The 26,001-nt window shown below is 42.2% G+C and overlaps 1 protein-coding gene and 1 long non-coding RNA gene across 6 annotated transcripts in view; one reads left to right on the forward strand and one right to left on the reverse strand.

Moving 5' to 3' along the window:
• Positions 1 to 720: 720 nt before the first annotated feature.
• Positions 721 to 26,001, forward strand: part of kif1ab (kinesin family member 1Ab) — a 32,331-nt gene continuing 7,050 nt past the window's right edge. Inside the window, exons 1-43 of one of the 5 annotated variants that reach the window (XM_086128525.1) lie at positions 721 to 1,007; positions 2,604 to 2,780; positions 4,824 to 4,897; positions 4,982 to 5,161; positions 5,253 to 5,321; positions 5,418 to 5,596; positions 6,764 to 6,875; positions 6,941 to 7,018; positions 7,108 to 7,173; positions 7,271 to 7,288; positions 7,361 to 7,439; positions 7,550 to 7,628; positions 8,315 to 8,457; positions 10,719 to 10,918; positions 11,284 to 11,363; positions 12,232 to 12,307; positions 12,387 to 12,466; positions 12,543 to 12,649; positions 12,964 to 13,047; positions 13,140 to 13,320; positions 14,070 to 14,142; positions 14,232 to 14,322; positions 14,398 to 14,546; positions 14,745 to 14,923; positions 15,104 to 15,241; positions 15,633 to 15,751; positions 15,828 to 15,913; positions 16,309 to 16,447; positions 16,553 to 16,736; positions 17,168 to 17,258; positions 17,354 to 17,472; positions 17,541 to 17,596; positions 20,176 to 20,284; positions 21,043 to 21,109; positions 21,816 to 21,900; positions 22,003 to 22,108; positions 22,837 to 22,860; positions 22,966 to 23,080; positions 23,164 to 23,297; positions 23,380 to 23,441; positions 23,547 to 23,692; positions 24,550 to 24,738; positions 24,813 to 24,884. In XM_086128525.1, coding sequence (XP_085984651.1) covers positions 2,675 to 2,780; positions 4,824 to 4,897; positions 4,982 to 5,161; positions 5,253 to 5,321; positions 5,418 to 5,596; positions 6,764 to 6,875; positions 6,941 to 7,018; positions 7,108 to 7,173; positions 7,271 to 7,288; positions 7,361 to 7,439; positions 7,550 to 7,628; positions 8,315 to 8,457; positions 10,719 to 10,918; positions 11,284 to 11,363; positions 12,232 to 12,307; positions 12,387 to 12,466; positions 12,543 to 12,649; positions 12,964 to 13,047; positions 13,140 to 13,320; positions 14,070 to 14,142; positions 14,232 to 14,322; positions 14,398 to 14,546; positions 14,745 to 14,923; positions 15,104 to 15,241; positions 15,633 to 15,751; positions 15,828 to 15,913; positions 16,309 to 16,447; positions 16,553 to 16,736; positions 17,168 to 17,258; positions 17,354 to 17,472; positions 17,541 to 17,596; positions 20,176 to 20,284; positions 21,043 to 21,109; positions 21,816 to 21,900; positions 22,003 to 22,108; positions 22,837 to 22,860; positions 22,966 to 23,080; positions 23,164 to 23,297; positions 23,380 to 23,441; positions 23,547 to 23,692; positions 24,550 to 24,738; positions 24,813 to 24,884 — 4,524 coding nt within the window. In that variant the 5' untranslated portion in view covers positions 721 to 1,007; positions 2,604 to 2,674. The remainder of the gene's footprint in view (positions 1,008 to 2,603; positions 2,781 to 4,823; positions 4,898 to 4,981; positions 5,162 to 5,252; positions 5,322 to 5,417; positions 5,597 to 6,763; positions 6,876 to 6,940; positions 7,019 to 7,107; positions 7,174 to 7,270; positions 7,289 to 7,360; positions 7,440 to 7,549; positions 7,629 to 8,314; positions 8,458 to 10,718; positions 10,919 to 11,283; positions 11,364 to 12,231; positions 12,308 to 12,386; positions 12,467 to 12,542; positions 12,650 to 12,963; positions 13,048 to 13,139; positions 13,321 to 14,069; positions 14,143 to 14,231; positions 14,323 to 14,397; positions 14,547 to 14,744; positions 14,924 to 15,103; positions 15,242 to 15,632; positions 15,752 to 15,827; positions 15,914 to 16,308; positions 16,448 to 16,552; positions 16,737 to 17,167; positions 17,259 to 17,353; positions 17,473 to 17,540; positions 17,597 to 20,175; positions 20,285 to 21,042; positions 21,110 to 21,815; positions 21,901 to 22,002; positions 22,109 to 22,836; positions 22,861 to 22,965; positions 23,081 to 23,163; positions 23,298 to 23,379; positions 23,442 to 23,546; positions 23,693 to 24,549; positions 24,739 to 24,812; positions 24,885 to 26,001) is intronic. The other 4 variants (XM_086128527.1, XM_086128528.1, XM_086128526.1 and 1 more) reach the window with 4 other exon arrangements.
• LOC147194548 (uncharacterized) lies at positions 15,103 to 18,765 on the reverse strand. The gene is made up of 3 exons (XR_015102776.1): positions 18,546 to 18,765; positions 15,646 to 16,414; positions 15,103 to 15,249 (listed from the first exon to the last, which is right to left on the reverse strand). It is a non-coding gene; the product is annotated as an uncharacterized LOC147194548 (long non-coding RNA).

Here is a 26,001-nt window from a genome sequence, read left to right on the forward strand (position 1 = left end):
TGCTGCTTCAACATAAGTTGGCGCTCATCTAAAGTGGCTGGCATCTGTGAGAGACATTGACAAGGCTTGATGAGAAATTTTCTTTTTGGGAGTCCATATTAATAGGCTTTAAAATGTTCTAGCTTAGTTTGTACTTTTCGTTTGATTGCTTGACAACATGACAACTGTATGTCGACTATGTTTGGAAGGAATCCTTTTTTTATCATCCCACTTGTTTTTTTGAACCGGCATTGCCCATGATGCTAAAATAAACACAGTGGTTTAAGTGGACTATATTGTATCAGTCTTACTCAATAGAATTATATATGTACTGTATGTATAGTGGCTGTATGTACGTGTATATATGCGTACAGTTTAAATGTATTCCTATTGTTATAGGATACAGTTATAATATACAGTTATACAGTAATAATATACAATATACAGTTATAATGTTTTACTATTGCTCTTGGTTGTACAGTGTCCTTGAGTGTTATGAAAGGCGCTTGCAAATGTGATGTATTATTATTATTCATTTGTCTGTTCTTATTGTTCATAGCTACATTTTTCCATTTTAAAAATTCCGTTTCTATTTCCTCAGACTGCTCCTGAAGGCAACACGATATTTTCGATAGATAAATAGATTGATACTGGTATCGATGATAAATATTGTAGCCGCTGTATCATGGCTGGTGCTGATGCTGATGCGACGTCATCACAGGAGCTATATTTATTTGCCCTGGTTTTTGACTGAGAGGCGAGTTAATGGAGCATCCTCTTTCTCCTCTCCCCTCCCTTGCCTCCCTCTTTCCTTGCCGTCACCCATTCTCGTCTAAATTGACACTCTACGCAGCCAGGCTCCCACCCCTCCATCCATCTATACATCCGGCCAACATTCCCTCCTTTCCCCCGTGCCGAGTGCAGTAGGGAAGGGAGGCTGCAAGCGGACCCAACGCGCAGAGGACGTCGGAGAGACTAAAATAGGAACCGGCGAACCTTTGTGCTGATTCTCGCGCGGCGCCATCGAGGTAAGAATTCATTTATCCTGTGTTTGAGTCATATTATCGGTCTGTACTCCAAAACGCATCTCACTTTGGTGGTGGTATGGCGGCGGCGGTTGTTCAGGGAGGCCTGGTTTGGATATGACGACGTCAAAACGGTTTGCTGCGTCAGAGCATCCAGAAGGACAAGAAAAGACATAAATCCATTTTATGCAATACGTGCGCCGCCTGCACTTCAGTTGTTGACGCGAATTTGTCATTGTCAACGCAACCCAAACGCGTTCGTGCTGACGCAGTGTCCAGATGGGAAGATTTGGTTTGTGTTTACGCGGCCTGTTTTTGAGGTGCGGCAAGATGGAGGAGGCAACGCATCCAGCCCGCAGCCCAGTCTGAAAAAATACAATGAAAATGTCGCCTCGCTCGCTCGATGCTTCACAGATAACGGGCTACACATTGTAATGGCACATTTTTTTAAATTGAGAAAATCGTGGAATTGAATGGTTTATCCGGGTCCTTGGTTGAGGTCAATCGAGGCAAACCCAGTCAAGATTTGTTAATGTTAATCCCCATTTGAAAATGTGAATTTGAGAAAATTCTCGTTTCATGAGTATTATAAAGGCGGAAGATTGCTGATTATCTAACAAGTGAATCATCCAACAACTGTAATTACTCCAATGAAGAAAATTAACATTTATTTTAGTTTACGCTTTCAACGACTTTAATCTTCACATCATTGTGATGAAAGTGCCCCTCTCCATTTCGTCTCGACATTCTCTTCGGCTGACACTGACCGCGGTGCTACTACTGCTCCAGAACGTCAGACTCTTGCTGTTGTCACCTTCGCACATTCAGTGTCACCGTGAAACAAAGTTGAAACATTGTGTAGTTTTATTCACAACTGTCTTGCCTTCCTCTCCGCCCCACTGGGATAAATTATCATTTCATTTATCATTTTTCACGGCAACATGTTTTGCTACCCTCTTTCTGAATCAAGTCTGCACATGTACATGTACAGTGACAAGATGGAATAGTCCATTGCAGGAGAGGGGAGGGGAAACACTTAAAATGCTCAAAATAGGTCGATTGTCAACATGTTTGTAGCCCATTTAAGTGTTTTCATAAATTTCATTGGCTCCAGAATCAATTTGATGGCATTTGCTAACATTTTAGCCATTAAGATATGAACAACGGCTCACTTGGAGCAAATCTAACAAGATTTGGTACCTGTTCTGAAAAGTCTTGAATTAGATCATGCAAAAACGAAGGCCTTGCTTATCCCTAAAATTGACACTCCAGCAGCAGCGACACAAACATGCTGGAGAAGAATCAGAAATTATTCCTACTTCTTTAAAAAAAAAAAAAAAAAAAAAAGCCACTTTTCTTTGACAGGCTTAAGTCTTAATTATTGCATAAACGGCTTCGTTGAATCTGAAGATGCACTCATCACCAGATGGAGGCTCTTCAAAATGTCCCTGCAAATAAAAAGGGATGACTGGATCACAGACTGTTGAATTTCCACACAAATGCCAACGCATCCATCAAAAGACTGATGAAATAATAATTGCCGTCTTTTTTTTCCTATTCATCACTTTTCCAAATCTCTCTCTTTGCCTACCCATGCAGGTGTCCAGCGCGTGTGCGTTTAGTCACACAGCTTTTCAGCACTGTCGCCCACTCCCACAGCCATCAGTAACATGGCCGGGGCGTCGGTAAAAGTGGCGGTGAGGGTGCGGCCCTTCAACTCCAGGGAGATGGCAAAGGACAGCAAATGCATCATTCAGATGTCAGGAAACACCACAAGTGAGTTGGACTCTTTGACTCGTGATTTATTGCTAACAACCTGACATCAGGGGCAGAGCTTTCACGTGGATGGAGTTATCCTACATCCCTTGATCCTCTGCCACATTTCATTTCTATTAACTATATATTGAAAGAACAAATATACAATTGGTCCGAATGCAAACTCCCAAAGAATCTGTCTTTAGCAAAACATGTTTTAATCTTACAGTCGGCGTCAATCAAAATCGTTACTTCCACACCGTAGAAAGCAAAAGGCATGTTTATCATACCATCCACAGTCATGGTTTCACGAAATAAAATTCAAACATATCCCAATTCATGTCACACTAGTAGCGATGTCGAAATCCGTTGACTGCTAATGTAATAGTTGGCCTGTCGTTTATTTACTATTACTTTATTTTCCTCTCAAAACTGCCTCGTCTCTCGCTGCTCCTTGCTGTCTGTCTGCCTGTCTGAAACGCACATCCCAAACGGTAATAATCCGGGTCATCGGTGATGTAAACAGAATTACTCAGCATGCCTAATACTGAGCAGGAAGTAATAATAATACAAATAATCTTGATACCACCTTTAAAACTCATTCAGTCCCAAAGACGTATTTAGATGTCTTTTCAGACGCCACACATTTAATCCCAGCTCCTCATTTTATATTGACTGTACTTGAAAAGGGTCCGAAAATGGCCTTTTCAATGGTTCATTTGACTGCGTGAAAATGGCCTTTTCAGACCCTTTTCAAGTACAGTCAATATAAAATGAGGAGCTGGGATTAAATGCGTGGCGTCTGAAAAGACATCTAAACACGTCTTTGGGAGTGAATGAGTTAAAAACACGTTTTTACAAAGTGCTTTAACAGACCGGCCCAAACAGTCACCCGTTTTGCTTTGAATCAGTCACTCTTCACTCAGCTCCTCTCCCTGAAACGTTCACTCGACACCAGTTTTACTGATTGACATGAAATCACATCTCAAAGTGAAACACGACGACTGCCATTTTGCATTTGGAGCAGCCATTTTGCGCCTCCGTCGCACCTCCCCGGAAGAGAGCTTTGGGAGGAACACATGCGCCATGCTGGCATCGTCGAGGGAAACGGACAAAAGCTGCAGTCAGGACAGAGTGAGCGTCGAAGATCTTTTCTGTCATCACACCATTGACAGGGATCTACAAGGCCACGTTGTTGTAGTTCGGGACCAGGGTCAGCCGATACTGGAGGGGCTGCGGTAGGGGGCGGCGTTTCCGTGCCGTTGTGCCTGCGACTGTTGTTTGGTGACCTGGTTTCAGCCAGAGATGTGAATATTTATCACTTTGACTTGTGTTCTTAGGTTTTCTTATAATTCCCAGTTTTCCCATCATCTTTTCCAGAAACATCATTTTAGAAATATGAACTGTAAGCAACAGTAGGATGAGTTTGTGTTTAGCTCTTTACAGGATAGGACGCCATGTAAAGTAACAAACATTTCATCGGGTGCTGCGGTAAATTCTAGTCTCATGAAAAATGTATTTTGGTTGTGAAATTCAAAAAGTGAAACTCATATTTGTTATCGATTCACTACACACGGAGGGAAATATTTTCTGATTTTGTGTCATTTGAACGATTCTGGGTTACAGCTACGAAACCCCACAATCCACCATCTCAAGAAAGGAAAATGAGACCAGAAATGTTTTTTTAAGTACAGAATGATGTGGGAATTGTTTGTCAGTATTTTCTTGTTTACCGGTAATTAGTCTTCTTAAATAAATGTTTTTTTTTAATTGAACTGCTACAATAAATGAACTTTTCTAGTATATTCCAATTTTAATGACATGCACTTATATGCACAGCAGAGTGTAAGTTAAATTTGTATATGATTAATCATTTCACAATAAAATCTATGACATTAAAATGTAATTTAAAAATAAAAGGGAGTGAAAAGAAAAAAAAATAGACTGCAATGATCTAACAAGGCGCAATTTGGGAACTGGGTTCATTTGACTGTGAGCTTTGATTGACTTTTTCAGTACTCATCATATATTATTATAATGCCTCCATGTTTTGTGCGATTGTAGCGATCCTGAACCCCAAACAGCCAAAAGAAAACAAGAGCTTCAACTTTGACTATTCCTACTGGTCGCACACCACGGTCAGTGGGATTTACCTGCGTTGACTAGCCACTTAGGAAGTCACATATGAGGCATTTAAAAACCTATTTCTGCTGCGTGTATAGCCCGAGGACATCAACTATGCGTCCCAGGTGCAAGTGTACAAGGACATCGGCGAGGAGATGCTGCTCCACGCTTTCGAAGGCTACAACGTGTGCATATTTGCGTACGGACAGACGGGAGCGGGCAAGAGCTACACCATGATGGGACGGCAGGAAACCGACCAAGAGGGCATCATACCTCTGGTAGCAACTTATGATCTTGTTTGAATATGTTAGTAGAGGAAGTATGACTTCCATTATATGACTCATTCCTTTTTTTTTTCCCCCTTTCTAGCTCTGTGAGGACCTTTTTACCAAGATCAGCGACAGCAATAATGACAACAACATGTCATACTCTGTGGAGGTAAGTTCATGTGCAGCCCAGAACGAAATTGATTTTTTTTTTTTGGTCAGGTACTCGCGCTTTGTGGCACACTCCGACATGTGACGTATGTTCCAGGTGAGTTACATGGAAATCTACTGTGAGCGTGTGCGCGACTTGCTGAACCCCAAAAACAAAGGGAACCTGCGAGTAAGAGAGCACCCGCTGATGGGACCCTACGTGGAAGATTTGTCCAAGCTGGCCGTCACCTCGTATAACGACATCCAGGACCTGATGGACTCTGGCAACAAGGCGAGGTAATCTTAAAGTTGTCCCTCTTAAATAAATAGTGAAGCAGGGTGGTGTGGTGCCAGTTTTTTTTTTTTTTTTTGCTGTACTAGAATAAAGTGTCTTGGCCAAAATAATCAATATTTGCCGATTGTGTTTACTCACTCTAACCATTTACAGCCCTTGTACACAAGTAACACTGGCATTTATTTTTATCATGCATAAACCTCCACCATAACCTTGTATCCTCAACGATATATCATGAAAAGATGAAAACAGAGCAAAACCGAATTTATACAAGCAACGCTTAGGTGAGCGATACAAGTCGTGCAAGGACACCACCTAAAACCACAGTTTGTTTAAGAATAAAAATACAAATACAAAGCACTAAAATAGGTACTGTGCATAGTGCAACGTAAATCAAACAGAATTGTGTTAACGGTTAAACAGGACACACATTAAACTTGTGGTAACACAAACACACACGACAATGATTAATGTCCTAATAGCTTCATTAATTAAATGCCTTGCACTAAGCGATGCACCCAGGGAACCGAAAATAGTTTTTAAAAATAAAATTTAAAATATATATTTTTACAGTTGACTGCCGCTAATTGCGATGAATAGAGATCCGGTCGGCCATTGAAATGCATCGGGGGAGAAAAAAAAGTTATTTTGTGCGTTACAATTTTTTTCAAAGAATTGGCCAATTAATCTGAAATCTTTTTTTCTGCCAAAAATCATCTGTCCCAAAAAATCCATATCGGTTGGGTCGCAGTAATTAGGCATCCACTCCAGTAGGGGGCAGTGGCGCTTATTTTTGAATTACAGGCAAATTGATGCATTTTAAATCTTTTCTGTACAGACCCCCAAAAAATTGCTGATAAAATGATTCTTTGTTGTAGTTGAGCAACACTTTCTGTTGTCTTTAACTTGAATAAGGATACAATGTAATGCAGAGTTGTACTCATAACAATTTCAGAGACAAATGATACTATTTGTCGTCGTGCGCAGAGTTGAGGGGGGCGTGGGCACAAAATGTATACTTCTACCTAGGCGGGGACCTAACGGAAAATTTTTTTTTTTGGGGGGGGGGGGGCTCATGAGCATTCTCTTGAGGTCTTAAAGCCTTCAATTTAGCCAAGGAATACCCACCAGCAGTTAAAATAAATTGAGATGGTGTCATTTGTCTCCAGGACCGTCGCTGCTACAAATATGAACGAGACCAGCAGCCGCTCCCACGCCGTCTTCAACATCATCTTCACTCAGAAGAAACACGACTCGGAGAGCGAAAACACATCAGAAAAGGTGCCGGAGCCAACATCGCTTCTTCCAAGTGTGTTATTCTAAAATTACCTCGCGTCTGCTCCTAGGTCAGCAAAATCAGCCTGGTGGACCTGGCTGGGAGCGAGCGGGCCGACTCTACCGGCGCTAAAGGAACCAGACTGAAGGTAAAGAGTGCTGCTATAGTGGTTTCAAGATATGGACTGTGAATTTCTCCAGTTTTTTTGACTTGGAAATATTTGGGGGGGGGCTTTAGGAAGGAGCCAACATCAACAAATCTCTGACCACGCTGGGCAAAGTGATCTCGGCTTTAGCCGAGCAGGTAGGCTTGTCCACCCAAGTACACTCCACGCATTACTGAATACATCTTCAAACTACTTCTTAACAACTGCCGACATCTCTCGCCTACATTTTGACAGGACTCCGCTCCAAACAAGGTTAGTTCTACAAAACGTGACCAAACGTATGTCCATGTTCAGCAACTCAATGCCGTACTTGAATGTGTGTAGAACAAGAAGAAGAAGAAAATGGAGAGTTTCATCCCCTACAGAGACTCAGTCCTGACATGGCTCCTGAGGGAGAACTTGGGTATGTACACGTCCAAGTGCAAACATTTGATTTTAAAAATGTTAAGCTGTTTTATTTTGTGGGGGGAGATGTGGTGGGGCAAGAAAAGTATATACTTTTTGTGTTTTTAGGTGGAAACTCTCGCACCGCTATGGTGGCTGCTCTCAGCCCTGCTGATATTAACTACGATGAAACCCTCAGTACACTCCGGTGAGAGAATCTCTCCTTAAAACTTTTTCTGGGTCTAAATCATAAGTTTCAAACTCAAGGCCCCGGGGCCAGATCCGGCCCGCCAGGTCATTTTATGTGTCCCGCCAAAGCAAATCGCGTGTGTCAACTTGCTAAAATCCGTACCGAAATGTCAAATTGTCAAATAATGTTGAGATTTTGCAAGAATTTTGTTACACTGTTTAACATTCATTTGAACAGTAATTATTTTAGTAATTAATGATATTAATAAACAAACTCTTCTAATTGACTGGACTGATTTCAAAACTAGTAATCTATTGATTTGTTGTGTACAAGTAATAATTTTGTGCTTCCATTGTCATAACGACCCTCTGAGGGAAGATGTAACTCCAAATTGGCCGGCGACCAAAATTAGTTTGACACCCCTGGTCTAAATTATTGTGCCTCTTGCCGCGTTTGACAGAATCCTGGCACATCCAAAATCACTTCAGCGCCATCTTGCTTGAGTTACCAATTGCTTATGTACCAAAGTCTGACAGTGGTACAACGAAACAGCCATAGTCCAATGTATCGAACCAATTTTCACTCATTATTGTCTAAAAACATCCAAACTTTCATTCTTTAGGCAACGAAATGCCGCACGGCTCTCACGCAACTTCTCAGGCAGTTCAAAGTGTTAAATTTTTTTTGTTTCACGCCTTTTCCAGATACGCCGACCGCGCCAAGCAGATCCGCTGCAACGCCGTCATCAACGAGGACCCGAACAACCGTCTGGTGCGAGAGTTGAAAGAGGAGGTGGCCCGCCTCAAAGACCTGCTGTACGCTCAGGGCCTGGGCGACATCATTGAGAGTGAGTGTCAGGACGGAAACGCGGTTATTTTCAACAAGCACACGTTTACGGTGCCCACAAAGACCATTTCATCAAGATGGGGGTGGTGTGCAGGGGGGGGGGGCACATGAGACTCAACTGGACTCATACTTAAATCACTAATTTTACGACTTGGTTAGTTTAAAGTTCTGAAACACTCAGCTTGATACGTATTTGAATTTCAGGGCACATGTCTAAGCCCCCAGTCATTGTTTGAAGTAGTTAAGTATTCACATTTACACAAAACACCAGAGGTTGTTATTGTTTGGTGCTCCCTTTTTAAATTTTTATTTTTATTTTTTACGACACACTGATCTCATGTGAGAACTAAAAGACTTGCGGCACATCTGGGCATGGTTTATTGTTAATATATGTAAATATGTCATTTTGATAGAACTGAATCAACATTTTTCTTTTTTTTTTTCAGTTTTCACTTTTTATTAACATACCAGGGAAACACAAAGGCAGTTTGTTATCACAATACAATTCATAAATTCATATTTCACACAGTTGAGTTACATGGCCTCTTTGAAACTGTAATTGATCGGCTAACTTGACACATTTCTCTCCGAGGGCAGCGGTCCAGTGCCCCAACGTTTTTTGAACCCTAAAACACATTGGGCATATTTTGACGGACTGTCGGAGCGACACGAAGATAACGGCCTCGCTGTCGGCTCGCAGGCAATCATTGTGGCGGCAAGACTGTGTGACTTAACTTCATTTAAGTAATGACTTTGATGCGACGTGCTTCAATTTTAGTGCGGGCTTCACATGTATATATATATATTTTTTTTGGGGGGGGGCACATTAGCCCTTTCAGGGACAGCGGTTACTACGGTGGACAGCTTATCATGTTATCAGGTTACAGGGTGCAAGAAAGGGTTAAGTTGCAACATTCTTGAAACTTGAAGATTAAGATTTGAGACTTGTGTGCCCCTCCCACATGTGTGTGTGTGTGCGTGTGTGTGTGTGTGTGTGTGTGGGATGGGATGCAAATGACGCTTGGAGTCTTAAGTGTTTTCCTCCTCTTTTGTCCTGTCAGCGTATCGATGCGGCGAACCGGTCATCAGCGGTTTACAACGTGTGTATAACGCGAGCACGCCTGCGCTTTGCAACTGAAACAAAACAACAAAAAAACAAAATCCTCCACACCAGAGAGCAAAAAATAACGAGCCCCCAGATGGCAACAAAGGGAAAATGATACAAATTGATGATTTCAAAATGATCGATTTTGTACACGTCGGTTCATTCGGTTCCACCTGCACATTCTAATGACATCCAATTCACCACTTCTGCTTTTACAAAGAGATTTTTCTTTTTCAGAGATGCCTTCATTTATCTCTCCGCGATAATCGAAGTTATTGCGATGCACCTTTTGGGATAATGTACCGTTTCGAATACCCTCTAAATCTAAACGAGGGTCAGAATGTTCGGAACAGCTCTCAGTGCGACGCAGTGCCGTCCTCAAATCACGTTCGAGCATTTACATCGTCTTTGTAAAGGCAAGATCTTGTCTTGTATCTCATTCGATTGTGCACTTGGAAATTCATACTTGTGTCTTGTCATCAAGCTGAAGCTTCCTGCACATTATGGTGAAGCGTTGCCGACAAGAATGAGTGTCTATTCACAAGGGGGTTGGTTGTTTTGCGTCTTCTGCGCGTGGAGAGCGACGCTTCGGAGCGTGCGCTGTCCAGGATTGAATAGCACGTAGCGTCGAACAGAAAAATGAGTCGTATGACTCCTCAGGCTGCGGTGACTTGCTTCATTGCTGTTTTCTTTCTCATACTCACGCCAAGTACAGATGGGTGACAAATTATTGGAAATGAATGAATGAGTCAGTGCAGAAAGGCCCCCCCTTTTTTTTTCAGGTCGAGTTGCGTTGGTCCAAATCAGGGGAAATTTGGGGACAAAGTTGAAGATGATGTTTATTTGAAACAGTTCAAAATGATCTTTTCCTTTAATTTGTCATTCCTTTGTAGTTCAGTGCAAATAGGAGGTTAAAAAAAATAAGATCAATAAAAGCTTCTGGTCATTTCTGTCCATTTGCAATGGCTTTTGTCCGATCCATGATTCTATTTATTTGAGCTTTCTCTTCTTCTTTTCTATTCCTCCCCGTTTTCCCTCCCCTCGTTTGCTTCCTCTTATCCGTGACTCTGCGTGCCCCCCCCCCACCCCCATGTTTCTCCTCGACGATTGTCCTTTCCCACCTTCCGTCCGTTCGTCCGTCCATCTCTTTCTGACAGACCTGTGCGATTACAAGAACTTTGTGAATGATCGCCAGGCTGTCAATCAAAGGGGTGATCTCTCCACAGTGACCAACGCCATGACGGGCATGAGCCCCTCGCCATCGCTGACGGCCATGTCCAGTCGCGCCGCCTCCATCAGCAACCTGCACGATCGCATTTTCAGCCCGGCCAGCGAGGAGGCCATCGAGAGACTCAAGGTAGGCCGGATGGAAGCAGAAAACGGGAGCGCTCTCGTGCTACCTTGACTAACAATTTTTTTTCCATAGTCATGAGCCGTCACTTAGATTTATTTTTATTTTTATTTTTTTTGTGTTACAAGCAAAAATTTAACTTCAAAGCAAGCTTCAGATATACCACAGCTAGAGTGAAGTGAATGTTATAAATGAGTTCCAAATGAACTAAACTGTTTTGTGATCATAATTTGTCGTATATTGATCCCAAGTTTGATTTCAACTATAAATTCTAAAATTTTTGATGAGCATCATTAAGTCATATTTTTAGCAGGGGGAGGTTACTCCGCATGATATGATTGAGTAATCTATATGCCCCCCCCCCCCAATAGGAAACGGAGAAAATTATTGCAGAACTCAATGAAACTTGGGAAGAGAAACTACGGCGTACTGAAGCCATTCGCATGGAGAGGTTGGTCCATTTCTTGATTTTACGATGGCTTTACACTGCAGCACAATTCTGATGTTTGGTGCTGGAGTGGCACAATCGGGGGATACGTGTCATCAAAATCTTTTAAACCATATTCCTTTTGAATCGCATCCAATCCTCCATTAAGCGTCTCCAGTTGGTCCAGAATGCTGCTGCTCGCCTCTTGACTGATACACGTAAGAGGGAGCATATAACTGCTACTCTGGCATCCCTTCACTGGCTCCCTATACATTTTAGAGTTCTTTTTAAGATCCTCCGCCCCTAAGCACCTGCCCGGTGCCTCAGGTCTGCGGACCAGACATTATTAGAGGTACCAAGAACTAAGCGGAGGCTCGGAGGGGACCGAGCTTTTTCCGTTGCTGGTCCCTCTCTTTGGAATGACCTCCCACTGAACATTCGGCAAGCCCTTTCGCTGCTCATCTTTAAAACTCGTCTCAAAACTCATTTGTATTCTTTGCCTTTTGACTCTGCATGACTCAGACTTGATCTTAGTTTGACTGTTTTTCGTGCTTTCTACTGTCTTCGTTATTAATTTGTTTATTGTTTGTATATGCGATGTTTGCTCCATGTACAGCACTTTGTATACAGCGGTGGTTGTTTTAAAGTGCTCTATAAATACAGTTGAGTTGAGCTGACATGCTTGCAATAGCTGAGTCACCAAGTCGCATGCAATTTGACACACTCGGTTTGAGCAAGTAGCAATCTACTTTATATCTTTGTGTGTTTGACAAATCCCCAAATCAGTATTTTGCAACGTAAATGAAACCAAATAACTGTGCAATTAAATACAAGGACCATCCAACAGCTAAAAATCTTACCGGGACTCACAATGTGACTGTGTTCCCCGCAGAGAGGCCTTACTGGCTGAGATGGGTGTTGCTATGAGAGAAGACGGAGGCACCGTTGGCGTTTTCTCCCCCAAAAAGGTAAAGTGTTTTATTATAGACTTACTGAGTCCATTTCTGATTGTAACTTTTTTATTTATTTATTTTTTTGCTGCTTTAGACGCCTCATCTGGTCAACCTGAACGAAGACCCGCTGATGTCTGAATGTCTACTGTACTACATTAAAGACGGCGTCACAAAGTAAGTTGCATTGTATTCTTTGTATTTTGAGATTCTGTCCGTGCCGCTTGACTTAAAGTGTCCTCTGCCTCGCTAGGGTTGGTCGCGAGGATGCCAAGGCGCGCCAGGACATCGTACTCAGCGGGCATTTTATCCGAGATGAACACTGCACCTTCAGTAGCACCACCGGCCCCCAGGGAGAAGGTGGTTGGATTTATTCACAGAAGAAAATCTCAAAGCATGACTATGAATTAAATAACGGTATTCACGTGTCCATAAATAAATATTTATGGCTATGACGTACCTGTGTGTATAAGCCAAAAATGAGCATTTTGTGCTCACTTAAATCCATATTGTGGCCACATATTTGATTCAATTTGAGTTTTCTGAGTTTTTTCTTCACACCAGCATGAAAACAAAAGAGGTGTTTTAGTCACACACTGAGCTGTTCAAGAATTGAATGTCTGTCATTATCCTGCATACAAGAAAAATGTCATGTCATTTCTATCATTCAACAGGTTGTGTAGTTCTGGAGCCGTGCGAGGACGCAGAGACGTATGTTAATGGGAAGCGAGTCACGTCGCCCACTGTGCTGCGCTCAGGTGTCACTCTCAAAAAAAAAAAAGAATTGATGCAAAATGATCCGCCATTCCAAAGGGGGGAAATTTTGACCAGGCAAATGTGCCCAATTTAGGCAACCGCATCATCATGGGCAAGAGTCACGTGTTTCGTTTCAACGACCCCGAGCAGGCCCGGCTGGAGCGCGAGAGGACGCCGTGCGCCGAGACGCCGGTGGAGCCCGTCGACTGGGCCTTTGCTCAGAGGGAGCTGCTGGAGAAACAAGGCATCGACATGAAGCAGGAGATGGAGCAGAGGTGCGAGATTATGCGGTGCAAAAGAAAAAAAACAAGAGATTTTTTTCCGATATATATTTTTTAATACTTTGGCCAGTCCCGCGACTTCTATTCAGGTGTGACATGTAATTGACCCGTTGCAGCCACGTCACATGGTCACGTGAGTGCACCGTGACGGACGGCAAAAGTTAATGACTGCCGAATCAAAGTGGACGGAAAACGGAGCGATTTACCGATTGTCTAAGTTATTTTTACCCATATAGCCATGGAACCGCCACTTCAATTGCTGCCTGCTGTGTTCACAGTTATAATCAAATCGCCGACTTTGACGCAACGCGCAAAAGGTGAATATTAGAGTATGTTAAAGCTCCTCCTTGCACCCAAAATCTCTGTTCCCCACCTGTGTTGGCTTACTTTTGGCGGTTGGTGAATATTGGCCAGAAGGCGTCGGTAATAGAGCAAAAGCACCCGTCAACCGCCAAAATAAAGTAGAAGGAGAAATTGAAATGACATATAGACTCCCAAAATACAGTATATAAATTGCAAAACAAAAAAAGTTTTCCATAATTTGGTACAGTTTAACTGCTCAAACAGAATAGAAGTAAGCAAAACGATTGATCTATTCCTAATCCTTACTCTTGAAACCGTTTTTAATTTATAACATCATATGAATACACAAATAATCCCAATTCAAAGAGAAAAACAACCCCCCCCCCCCCCCCCTCACCCCCAGGCTATGAGGAATCTAATAATGGCAAATCTTTTTGCAGGCTTCAGGAGCTTGAGGATCAGTATCGTAAAGAAAGAGAAGAAGCCAGTATCTTGCTTGAGCAACAGAGGCTGGTAAGTGCAAGTTTGATAAAGATGTCAGTAGAACATATACCGTTCTACCTTTTTTATCACTATGTCCACTTTTTTTTTTTTCTTTCTAGGATTACGAGAGTAAACTGGAGGCTCTCCAGAAGCAGGTGGACTCGCGCTACCTGGAGTCACCCGAAGAAGAAGAGGAACCGGAGGAAGAAGGTGAAGTTAGCAGTCAAGCGAGAAGAAATAATTCAAAGTTTGTATCACGTTATAATTTATGGTTTCCCTCTCCAGTGTCGTGGACCGCGCGGGAGACGGAGCTGGCTCTGTGGGCCTTCCGGAAATGGCGCTTCTACCAATTCACCTCGCTGCGGGATCTGCTTTGGGGCAACGCCATCTTCCTCAAGGAGGCCAACGCTATAAGTGTGGAGCTGAAGAAGAAGGTGGGGGGGGGGGGGGGGGGGAATGCTGGGGACAAAATCTCAATTGATCGGAAGCAAGGAAAAATGCTCGTATATTATTGCATTACACATGACAATCACGACTGCGGTTCGGCCAAACTCAAGACTTGAATCCTCACCTAAAATGATGCAGTTTTCCCCTTTTTTTATGAATTAAAACAAATATGTTAACATCTTTAGGTCCAGTTTCAATTCGTCCTTCTGACGGACACGCTGTACTCCCCACTGCCTCCCGACCTGCTCCCCGCCAGCGAGACCAAGGAGAGGGAGAGACGACCGTTCCCGCGGACCATCGTGGCCGTTGAAGTGCAGGACCAAAAGAACGGCGCCACGCATTACTGGACTCTGGAGAAGCTCAGGTATTTTTGGGAATTCCATTGCTACGGCGGCGACGCCTGAATATGTATGGAAATTAGAACACCTTAATAAAGTCATAATTACACTAAATATTGTATTGTGTGCACTGTTTAATTACACATTAAAAACAACCAAGACATATCCAGGACGTTTTTCACAGCTCTCTCTTTGTGCCCCTGAAGGCAGAGACTGGACCTGATGAGAGAAATGTACGATCGGGCTGCAGAGCTTCCGAGCAGCGCCGTGGAGGACTGTGACCACGCCCTCACCGGCGGAGACCCCTTCTATGACCGCTTCCCATGGTTCCGCCTGGTTGGCAGGTCAGTGGCTGTTCGGCAGAACATACAATGCAAGAACACATTTTTTTTAAAGCATGATTTTAAAAACAGTTGGGAATACCTTAATCATAGATATAGGTGGTGGTGGGGGACAGGGGCGGGGGGGGGGTGTTAACCCAGATTTAAAAGCATTTACACTTGGGGATCACTTCATTTCTGTTAGCAGCTTATTCCATTTGCCTGCAGCGTAACAGCTAAATGCTGCTTCACCGGGTTGTTTTAACCCTGGGCTCCCTTAATCGACCCATTGAATCTACACATCTGAGAGGTTTACGGGGTTTATATTAACATTTAGCATTATAGCATTAACATTTCTTTAAAGGGGAAGTGGAAAGAAACGACAGTCAAATCCCGTTTCCATGCTTCTCCTCAGGGCATTTGTGTACCTGAGCAACCTGCTTTATCCTGTTCCGTTGGTCCATCGTGTGGCCATCGTCAGCGAGAAGGGCGAAGTGAAGGGCTTCCTCAGAGTGGCTGTGCAGGCCATTTCAGGTTAGAATTCAGGAGTTGATTGAAAAAGTACATCCAGTACATAACCTTAACCGTGAGCATTGTCCTATCTCTGTAGCGGATGAAGAAGCGCCGGATTATGGCTCTGGTGTGAGGCAGTCAGGCATGGCCAAGATCTCCTTTGAAGATAAACAGTTTGAAAAGGTGATCTCCTTTGGAGTTTTTTTTTGGTTTTGTTTTCTTTTAGTTAGCACATCAGAGGAAAAAAAAGATTTTGTGAAAATTAAATTCAAGTCCAAATTTTTTGTTATTTTGACTTCAAAATGGCGCCGCGAGAGTGGCTGCCTTTCCAGCAGCTCCTATATTTTGTTGTTCCTTTCATAACTTTGCTGCTGTGAATTGGGAATTTCTCCATTGCGAGACTAATAAAGGTTTTCTTATCTTATCTTAAATAATTTGGAAAATTTCTCTGCTCTCTGTGATTTAGCTGAATATTCATATGACTATATAGCAGCGCTCAGCTCTGCCCTTTATGAATCTTTTTTTTTTTAAATTTAAATTCATGCTCTTCTTTCTGTTTGGTTGTTTCACTCCTCCAGTTCCAGACAGAGTCGTGTTCACCAGTCGGTCTTTCCCATTCCAACACCTCCCAAGAGGAGCTCCGCATTGTGGAAGGAGAAGGTCAAAATGCAGAAGCGGGAATCTCTGCAGATGAAGTCAACAACAACACATGTGAAGGTGAGAGGAAGCGCCAAGCTTCACATGGTGTTGGAGTCTTAAAACGCCTTTCAGTGCATCTGTTTTTATTTTTGTTTTTGTTTTTTTTACTATTGTCCTACGTAGCTGCCCCAGAAACTCCACCCAGCCCCATGAAGAGCTCGGGACAGGGTCTGGACCTTCCTTTGGAGCTCTCGCCAGAGAAGGCTTTGTCCCACCTGAAGATAGGCAGCACCTTCACCTTCAGAGTCACCGTCTTGCAGGCCTCCAGCATCTCGGCCGAGTACGCCGACATCTTCTGCCAGTTCAAGTGAGTGCACAAAACTACATTCAAGCCTGTCAAAGGTCCTTCCCACTCGCGTGAATATTCTGTGACACAAAATCTTATTTTAAAATTCAATTTGCAAGTATGTGAACCCTTTGGAAATACCCGGATTTTTTGAATCAATTGGTCAGAAAATGTGATCTGATTCTCATCTAAGAGTCAAGAGTCCAATCAATGCGATGAGATTGGAAGTGTTGGTTAAAGCTGCCCTTTCCTTTAAAAACCCACACACCAGTTTTGAGGTTTCTATTCTCAAGAAGAATTGGATGATGTGACCCACACCTTGCACAAAGACAAACGATTAAGATTTGGAAACTTGCATGACTCACAAAAATCGGAGTTTACAAAGCACGGATAGATGAAACCAAAGTTGCGTTGTCTGGAAGGACGAATGAGCCCTCACTTTGGTTTCCCAGCTTCATCCACCGCCACGATGAAGCCTTTTCCACCGAGCCGCTGAAGAACACCGGCCGGGGGCCGCCACTGGGCTTTTACCATGTGCAAAATGTAAGAACTCAACAAGCTCATTCTCAGTGACAAAAAAAACTAACAAAGTGATGTTTCCATGGACAGTAAGACCTGTGGTGATTTTCTTCCCTTAGATCTCAGTGGAGGTGACCAAGTCATTCGTGGAGTACATCAAGACCCAGCCCATCGTCTTTGAGGTGTTCGGTCACTATCAGAAGCAGCCTTTCCCACCCCTTTGCAAGGATCTAATCAGGTCCGGATTTAGTGGGTCAGCATTTGGTATATTGAAAGTGCGTTTCCTCATTGGTGATTTTCTTCCAGTCCATTGAGACCTTCCAGAAGGCAGTTCCCCAGAGTGATGCCTTTGTCCAAACCGGGTGAGCTGCACATAGTTCTCCAACACACGGGTGTCAAAGTCAAGGCCCTGGGGCCAGATCTGGACCGCCACATCATTTTATGTGGCCCGCGAAAGCAATTCAAGCATGTCAATTTCTATGATGCTCGCGAAAGTCTCAACCAAAATTTCGAATTGTCATACAGTATATCAGGGGTGTCAAACTCATGTTTGTTGTGGGCCACATTTTAATTACCATTTCCCTTGGAGGGCCGTGATGACTGAAACTATATAGAGAATAATGTTTTATTCAACTATTGTTTCAGTAATTGTTATGTTTACAATATGTCACTGATTTAGTAGATATTAAAATTTGAAATTTTGGTACGCATTTTAGCAAGTATCATGGAAGTTGTCATCTTTGATTTGCTTTCGCGGGCCAATTAAAATGATGTGGCGGACCACATCTGGTCCCCGGGCCTTGAGTTTGACGCGCGTTACATATAATGTAATAATTGCAATGTTTGAGCAATCCATTCCTCTTGACTACTGATGTCAAAACTAGTTATCCATCAATTTGTTGTTCTCTGTGTATGTAATATGTGGAGGTGGTTAAACATTTATATGGTTTTACAAAATTCACAATCGTAACGACCCTCCAAGAGAAACCATAATTACAATGTGGCCCGCGATAACACCACTGCTCTCACATCTTTGTAGGCCATATTGACAGATGTGGCGGTAAGTCACATATGTGAGCACAGAGCAACTGCGTCTGACCCGGAAAGTCCCGCACAAATTTACAGTTGGCAACAGCCGCATACCTGGCGATTGAGCCTGGCATGCATAGCAACTCACTGCAAGAGAAGAACTGGTATTGTGATTGTCCTGAGGCTCCATATCTGCTCGACTGTATTGTTTTTATTTTAATAGGACAAAGGGAGGAAATTGAGAAAATAGAAGTGAGTGGTGAAATTTGAGAGGCTACCCACCTGATTTGACTTGAGTCCCCCCCTTCCTGCATAGTAGTTATTTTAGCCAATGTTCACAACACTGCCCTAACGTCTGCATTAAAATAGGACTAACTCCGTCCAGACGTACTTCTGTCATTCCCATACAATCTTCATCCAGACGAGCAATTCACTTGAACTAATTTCCCAAGGTTTCCTCTCAACCCTGAAGTGCACGAGAGGGAGAGAATTTCGATGTATGTGCAAGTTGTGTCAAGTGTTAATAATTCATCAGATCAGCGAGGGGATGATGTAGTTACCACATACGTATGGTGAAATATATCCTGGTAGTGGAGGTTTTTGACCCGAACCAGCAGATAATCAATGTGCAGTGTATGAAATGCGTAAAAAGCACGGGCGCTATCAGCGGTGTGAAACCAGAGAAAACTTGTCTTTGCGTCATAAAAGACTCAAGAAGGTTCATATTATCATATCTGTTGACTAATCAGTCACACGTGGATCTCCGTTCTGTTAACTAATGATTCACAACCACTGTGCATTTATCGAGTGGGCCATGGGAAATTTTCCAGGATTACGTAAGTGGTTCAAAAATGATTTTTTTTTCTCAAATAATGTATCTTTGGTCATTTGTCTATGCCAGCGGCATATAGCGACAGGCAGAAGAACAATTAAATACTGTTGACACAGAGATGGCATAAATACTCACACTCTGTACCTAAGTAGAAATAAAGATATTATACTGTCAAACAGTGATGGTAAAAGTACTGATTTCATTCTTTGATTAAATGTCACAAGTTCCATTTATTTACAGATCTCAGTGTTAACATCTGGCTATTAGCATTCTTCTCGGCTAACCATGCTAACTTTGCGTTTGTGATAGACACTAAAATGTGTGTTGCTGTTTCACTAAACCGCTGCTTTGTTGCATTTTAGGTGACAGTCATACCTCGGTTTTCGACCATAATCTATTCCAGAAGGCTGTTGGAAAACCGATTTGTTCGAAAACCGAAACCACGCTCTTTTTAAAAAAAAACTTTATTGAACATGTCTGCTCACAATGGAACGCAACACGAGGAAGCGTCACTTTCTCGTGTAAGGAAGGTGAGAGGAGTCAAGTGGCGCATTCAAGTGCGCTCAGTTTGGTCGAGGCCCGATTTTCGGTCCTAATCCGAGGCATAAAAAAAACTCGAAATTTTTGGTCGAAAACCGATATGGTCGAGAACAGAGATGTTCGAAAACCGAGGTTTGACTGTACTGTGTTTGTTTTGAGGAACCAATGCTAAACGGTCGTAAAAAATCACCGCCTTGTCTCAGCAATTATTCATATATATATATATATATATACTGTATATATTTTTTTTACGCGGACAGAAGCTGTTGGTTTTGAGGCTGGCACAAAATACAACATGAATCGTTCTTGGGGCCAATAACATCAAACAATTGTCTTAAATAATAAGGCCAAAGGTGGAGAATACATTGTTGCGTCATCATAGTTAATGCTGCCACAGTCACTTTCTTCTATGTCGCTGCATTTACTGTATTTTCCGCCTTGTAAGACTCTTAAAATACCCGATAATTCAACTTCAGTACAGTGTACCTACCGACTTGTAGGTAGATAATGTCTCCATGTTGTATGTCTTCTCTATTGCAGTGCCGGCCACCAAGCTCAGCACTCTTACGCGCTCCCCCGCCGGACCTTGTCACTCCAAACATGACCTCATGGTCTTCTTTGAGATCTGTGAGCTGGAAGCCAGTGGAGAGTAAGTTTCAGCTCCATCTTATTCAGTCATGTGATGCAAGTTATTATTAGTCTTCACATATTTTTATTTTCCTATTGACGATGTATGATAATTGCGTCCGTTGCTATTGGATACCAGAATTTCGTTTCGAGATCGTTGAAATCAAGTCTCCCGAAACTCAGGGGTGGGCGCGCTGTGGACGGATGGGCCAGGTCATTCGTGGATGACGTAAAATGTGAAATAATAGATTTTATTCATTTAATTATGATTGATTTTGATTTGGTAATCTTATTATTGGTAATTAATGTTTTGTGCAATTAATCAACCAATCATTCAATAAAAGAAATAATAAATGTGAATGTAAATTATTTTTATCGTAAAATTATTGTAGATTTAAAGAGAACCCACGCTGCCTGTTCTGAAGTCAAGACAATGTCCCACCATCATTGTGACTCTAAATTTATTTGCAAAATTGTTCATTCCACTAATATTTTTTCTAATTGACAACAAATCAAGTAACAATAACCCAACTAAGCGATTATTTAATGAATGAGAAAATAGTGAAAAATACAGTTCATTTATACATTTTAGTTGACTAATTTTCGAAGGAAAAAAATGGCTAAATTAATGCAGAAAAAAGACTGGAACTATTGATAATGTAAACACTCGGTGGGACAGATTAAAAAATGTAGAAGGCTGTGTTTACTTCGACTTTATACATACGCTGTGTGAACTTTAACACGAACTTTTACATGTGTTGGTTGTCTTCCTGTCCTTAGTTACATCCCAGCTGTTGTGGATCACCGAGGCGGGATGCCCTGCCATGGCACGTACCTCCTACATCAGGTTCGAACACATCACTACGATGATGACAGAAAGGGAAACGTTGATTTATTTATTTTTAATTTCAATCGAAAAAGAAAACTATTGAAAAGCTTTATAAGCCTCACCCCCCGCCCCCCGAACTTTAACTTCAGTGACTCAACAAGGACGTTGCTTATATCCAGATGAGAACCAGTGTTCTTGTTTCAAGCTGTCCATTTGTCACGATAAATGTTCATTCAAAGTACTTTCATGACAGCGCCATAGCAATTCTCATTAGCCTAATAGAAAGCTGCTATCTTAATGAGGACATCAAATGGGGAATGCTATTGACAAGCTAAGGATTAGCTTGATTAAAGATTAGCATCGCGGTAGCAGCCATTTTAAATGGCCAAAAAAATGTGACTCAACAGAAGCAGCATAGACAAGTAGAAGATAAGTCAGTAGTGGCAGGCATATATTCTCCCTGCTTTGTGGAAAATCATAAATTCAATCTTTAATTATTTTCGCTACTACTTCTTGACATGGTCAATCAACCCCACCTGTGTCACACGACTGCCACCATCAGCCTGCCACACTCGTATTTGTCTATGTAATATGTACATTTTTTTTTCCCTTGAGGAACATAGTGCTGAAAAATTCTGTAATTCTGCATTAAAACTAAGAATTTGGCTATTGGACAGAGTGTGTTTCAGCATTATCAAGTTGTTGCAACTTCCTGACCTTGCAGGGTATTCAGAGGAGAATCACAGTAGCCATCGCTCATGAAAACGGGAATGACATTGAATGGAAAGAAGTGAAGGAGCTGGTGATTGGTGAGTTTACAGATAAAAAGTCATCCCAAGGATTTTAAGTGATTTTTTTCTCTCCCCCCAACAGCATCAATTGAAACATATTTGGTATTTATTCAAAACCAGGGCGCATCAGAAACACCCCGGAGGCTGACGAGACCATCATAGACCCCAACATTCTCTCCCTGAACATCGTGTCTTCTGGATATTTCTGGCCAAAAAATGACGACAAGTATGCATTTACTTGCAAGTGAACCTATTTTGCATACCATAATACATTAATATGTTCTATACGCCAGTTTTCTGAAGCTGAGCCATGATTGGGGTGTTACCTGATCCCTGAGCAACCGTGATGTCATTTTCAATTGACAGAAAATGGCAAAATGGCCGCTTCTGTGAGATGAACAAAAACAGGAAGATTTTACAACTTTAGTCAAATTCCACAAACTCAATTTTAATCAGAGTGCCGTGTTTAGACTAGTGGGCCTGCATACAACATATTATTGCAAAGAAAATTTGGGGGTTTGTTATGTTACAGCCTTTTTCGAAAATTGAATTAACTCAAGTTTTCCCTCAAAAATTCTTCATACAACAACCATACTAACAACATGAAAAAACTTTTAGATCTATATTTGCAGTACCTTTCTAGCTACATCATAATGTAGCACAATTTGTAAAAAGAGATGCCTTACAAATAGTTCTAGATGCACTCTATGCACAGGTGAGTCCTCGGTTTACAGCGGTCCCACCATGCAACATTTCGAGGTTACGATCAGCGTGCAATGGGCTACTATTCGCAGTGGTGCGTGATTGTGCCATATCAAAAGATAAGACAGCATGGCAAGATCTGGCTCTACTTTTTTTTTTTTAACTTAACTTAATGCTTCTATGATTTATTTTCATGGATCTAATTTCCCGCTTTTAACGTTTCATTACCTGTTTTTTCTTCCCAACTGGCAGCGTCTCCTTGGGAGTTGATCATAGGTATTTCGTGATCAGTCTGACTGATTGCTTCATCCACGTGGCGAATTCATTCCCTCCTTCAAAAACATTTATGGCGAATCCTAACGGTGATTTTTCATATTTCAGAACCTTCTACCGGTTCGAGGCAGCATGGGACAGCTCCATGCACAACTCCCTGCTCCTGAATAGAGTTACGCCATACGGAGAGAAGATCTACATCACCCTCTCAGCCTATTTGGAGGTAGAGTTGTATCATCCACCACCCTAATGAGGGCAGATGCTCTAGCAAATGTGTTTGAATTGTGCTGTGTGTCTTTAAACCAGATGGAGAACTGCACTCAGCCTACCGTTATCACCAAAGATTTCTGCATGGTGTTCTACTCCCGCGACACCAAACTTCTCGCGTCTCGTTCCATCCGAAACCTCTTCAGTACAGGCTGCCTCAGGCCTTTAGAGAGGTTGAGAATTTTCACAGTTGTCTGACTTACATCTTTTTAATTGATTTTAATTGCGTGCACTGTGTAATTACTCCCCTCTCAGTAACCGTGTCACCGGAGTCTACGAGGTGACGCTCTGCCACGTGGCCGACAACGGGAGTCCAGGTAAGAGCTAGTGCGACTCAGCCACAAATCACAAGTGATTGTGCTTTTTAATTTTATTTGAAAGCATTCTGAGGTCGTTTTTTTTTTTGTGTTTGTTTTCTTCAGGAATGCAGCGGCGTCGCAGGCGAGTGCTGGACACCTCGGTGGCGTACGTCCGAGGGGAGGAGAACCTGGCTGGGTGGAGGCCTCGCAGTGACAGCCTCATTTTGGACCACCAGTGGGAGCTGGAGAAGCTCAGCTTGCTTCAAGAGGTGAGTTAAGCGGGTTGCACATATACCAACAATTGGGGAAATAAGTCAGCAACGGCGCGATTGTTTGATGTCGCTGAAAAATAAACCCGAATACTTTTCCTTCCTGTTCATTCTTCTTTAGATAAAATGATGTGCCCTATTCATCTTCAGATCATTTTAAAGTTATTAGCCAGTGGTAGTGTCATCAAATGCCATTCGTTTGCAGTCTGTACCACATCAAGATGTAGATACATATTTAGTTTTAACTGGATTTGTTGCGAGTCACATTTTGCTAAAATGGTTAAATACAGCGACAAAGTGGTGAAATTGACTACACTGAGTAGCTAGCTCCTTCAGCATTGCCCATGGTCGCCATGGTAATGGAAACCAAATCAGTATGTGTATTAGATTGATCCTTTGTGGAGATTGTATTGAAGAACGCCACAGGACTTTTACTATGACACCTTGGAACTTTTATGAAATGTGAAAAAAAATGTGCATGATTTTGTTTTGACTTAATATAACGACTGAAGTCAAGGTTTGATTATGTTTGCCACTTGCTTTATATTCAAATTTTACCACAACACAAATACATTAAAAACATAGTGTGAGTTCATAAGTCAATTTGATCAAAATCGAGAGTTTATAGGTAAAATAACAGCGGGTCGAGAATCCAACCTTGTGGAATGCCCAATATTGACGATTCACTTCATCGTTGTGGATCCTCTGATTAATACAAGTCCATTTGGTGGGTTGATCACAAATCAAGTAGTATGGAACCCTACAATCTTCATGTATTCAGCCAAAATTATGTGTGAATGTAAATGCATTGCGCAACACCACCAATGTTTTATGCACATCTACTACGTTATACGAAGGTGGAGAAGACCCGGCATTACCTACTACTGAGGGAGAAGCTGGAGGCCACCCTGCTGGCCGGCCAGGATGCTCTCTACAAGGGCAGCGAAATCAGCGACTTTGCCAAGAGTCCAGTTCTAAGCCAGAGTCCTGCAAGCAGCCCGGCACTGGACAGCCCCAACCAGAGGCAGAGGGAGCTGGCTGCCAAGGTGAGTCCTCCTCAACTCATACAATCATTCTACTTTTTGGACATTTAATTCATAGTATTTTTTTTTCTTTCCAGTGTCTGCGTCTACTGATGCACACCTTCAACAGGGACTACAGCCAGGTGAGCAGCAGTGCCAGTGAGAGCAAGGTGAGCCCCTGCCCAAACCCTTTAATCCGGCCCGTAATCCCCTCGGAAACCTTGAGTGACCAAGACCTGCTCTCCATTCTATTTTATTTATTAATTAATTTTTTTAATCATCTCTCAATATCTTTTACCTTATACCTTTGTCACCACGCTCTATTTCTATTATTAGACGAACGTGCATTGGATCTTTACGGAGCATCATAAAATATTCCGTTTATTTCAATCAAAGGTCTTTCGGATTTTTCTTTATCAGGAATTAAAAATGATTTTCTAATTTTTTAAATTCTTTTTTTTTTTTTTTTTTGGATGGACCATGTGTGACAAATAGTCGCATTTTAAAACATCTAAGAAGAACATCTACTCTTGATTGGCTAACTATGCAGGGGGGAGATCCAGACCCACTTTTAAGCAACTTTTAAATGTGTGTGTGTTTTTTTTTTAAACGAACACATGGCTTCGCTTTAGCTCAGTCTGTTTAGCTCAATGCTAACAAACAATTCAAAACGCCATAGATGGGCAAACGAATGGCATTGTTGTGGCCATGTTATAACCCTTTAGGCAATGAATATCTGAACTCAAATAGTGCAGGAGAACATGTAGACGGACAATCTAGCAATACCCGGACGTATTCTTTATCCCCTGCGATGAAGTTTTACTGTGATTGACTGATGAGTTTTGACTGGCTCCATGAATATCCATATGTGTGTATAATGACCCCTAGTGGCCAAGTCACACATACCAAAAGGAGCAGCACAATGTCCATTGAATTAAACACACTTAAAAAAGCCCACAAAAACTGTAATTCCCTACGTTATAGTTCATGATGTTAATAAAAGCATGTGAGACATTTTATAACACTGCCAAAGTGTTTCAATTTGTGGAAAAATGCACAATGTGTCTCCTTTAAAGTCTTTTGTTGTTTATTAGCATACACTAGCGACGATAATGGCTTTTCAACTTTAGCCTGACCTCCGTCGTAACACATCATTTTAATCACTCCTTGAATCTGCAAGGACGTGCTTCCTACTAACCTTCCATGTTACTCCTCCTGCATGGCCATTTTAACACCACACAAGGGGCTCTTGAGACAAGCCAGATTGTATCATTTCCGCAATTTGAC

The sequence above is a fragment of the Hippocampus guttulatus genome, chromosome 14 (genome assembly GCF_054856545.1).
Source record: "Hippocampus guttulatus isolate MCC_2025c chromosome 14, RoL_Hgut_1.0, whole genome shotgun sequence".
Taxonomy (NCBI): Eukaryota; Metazoa; Chordata; class Actinopteri; order Syngnathiformes; family Syngnathidae; genus Hippocampus; species Hippocampus guttulatus.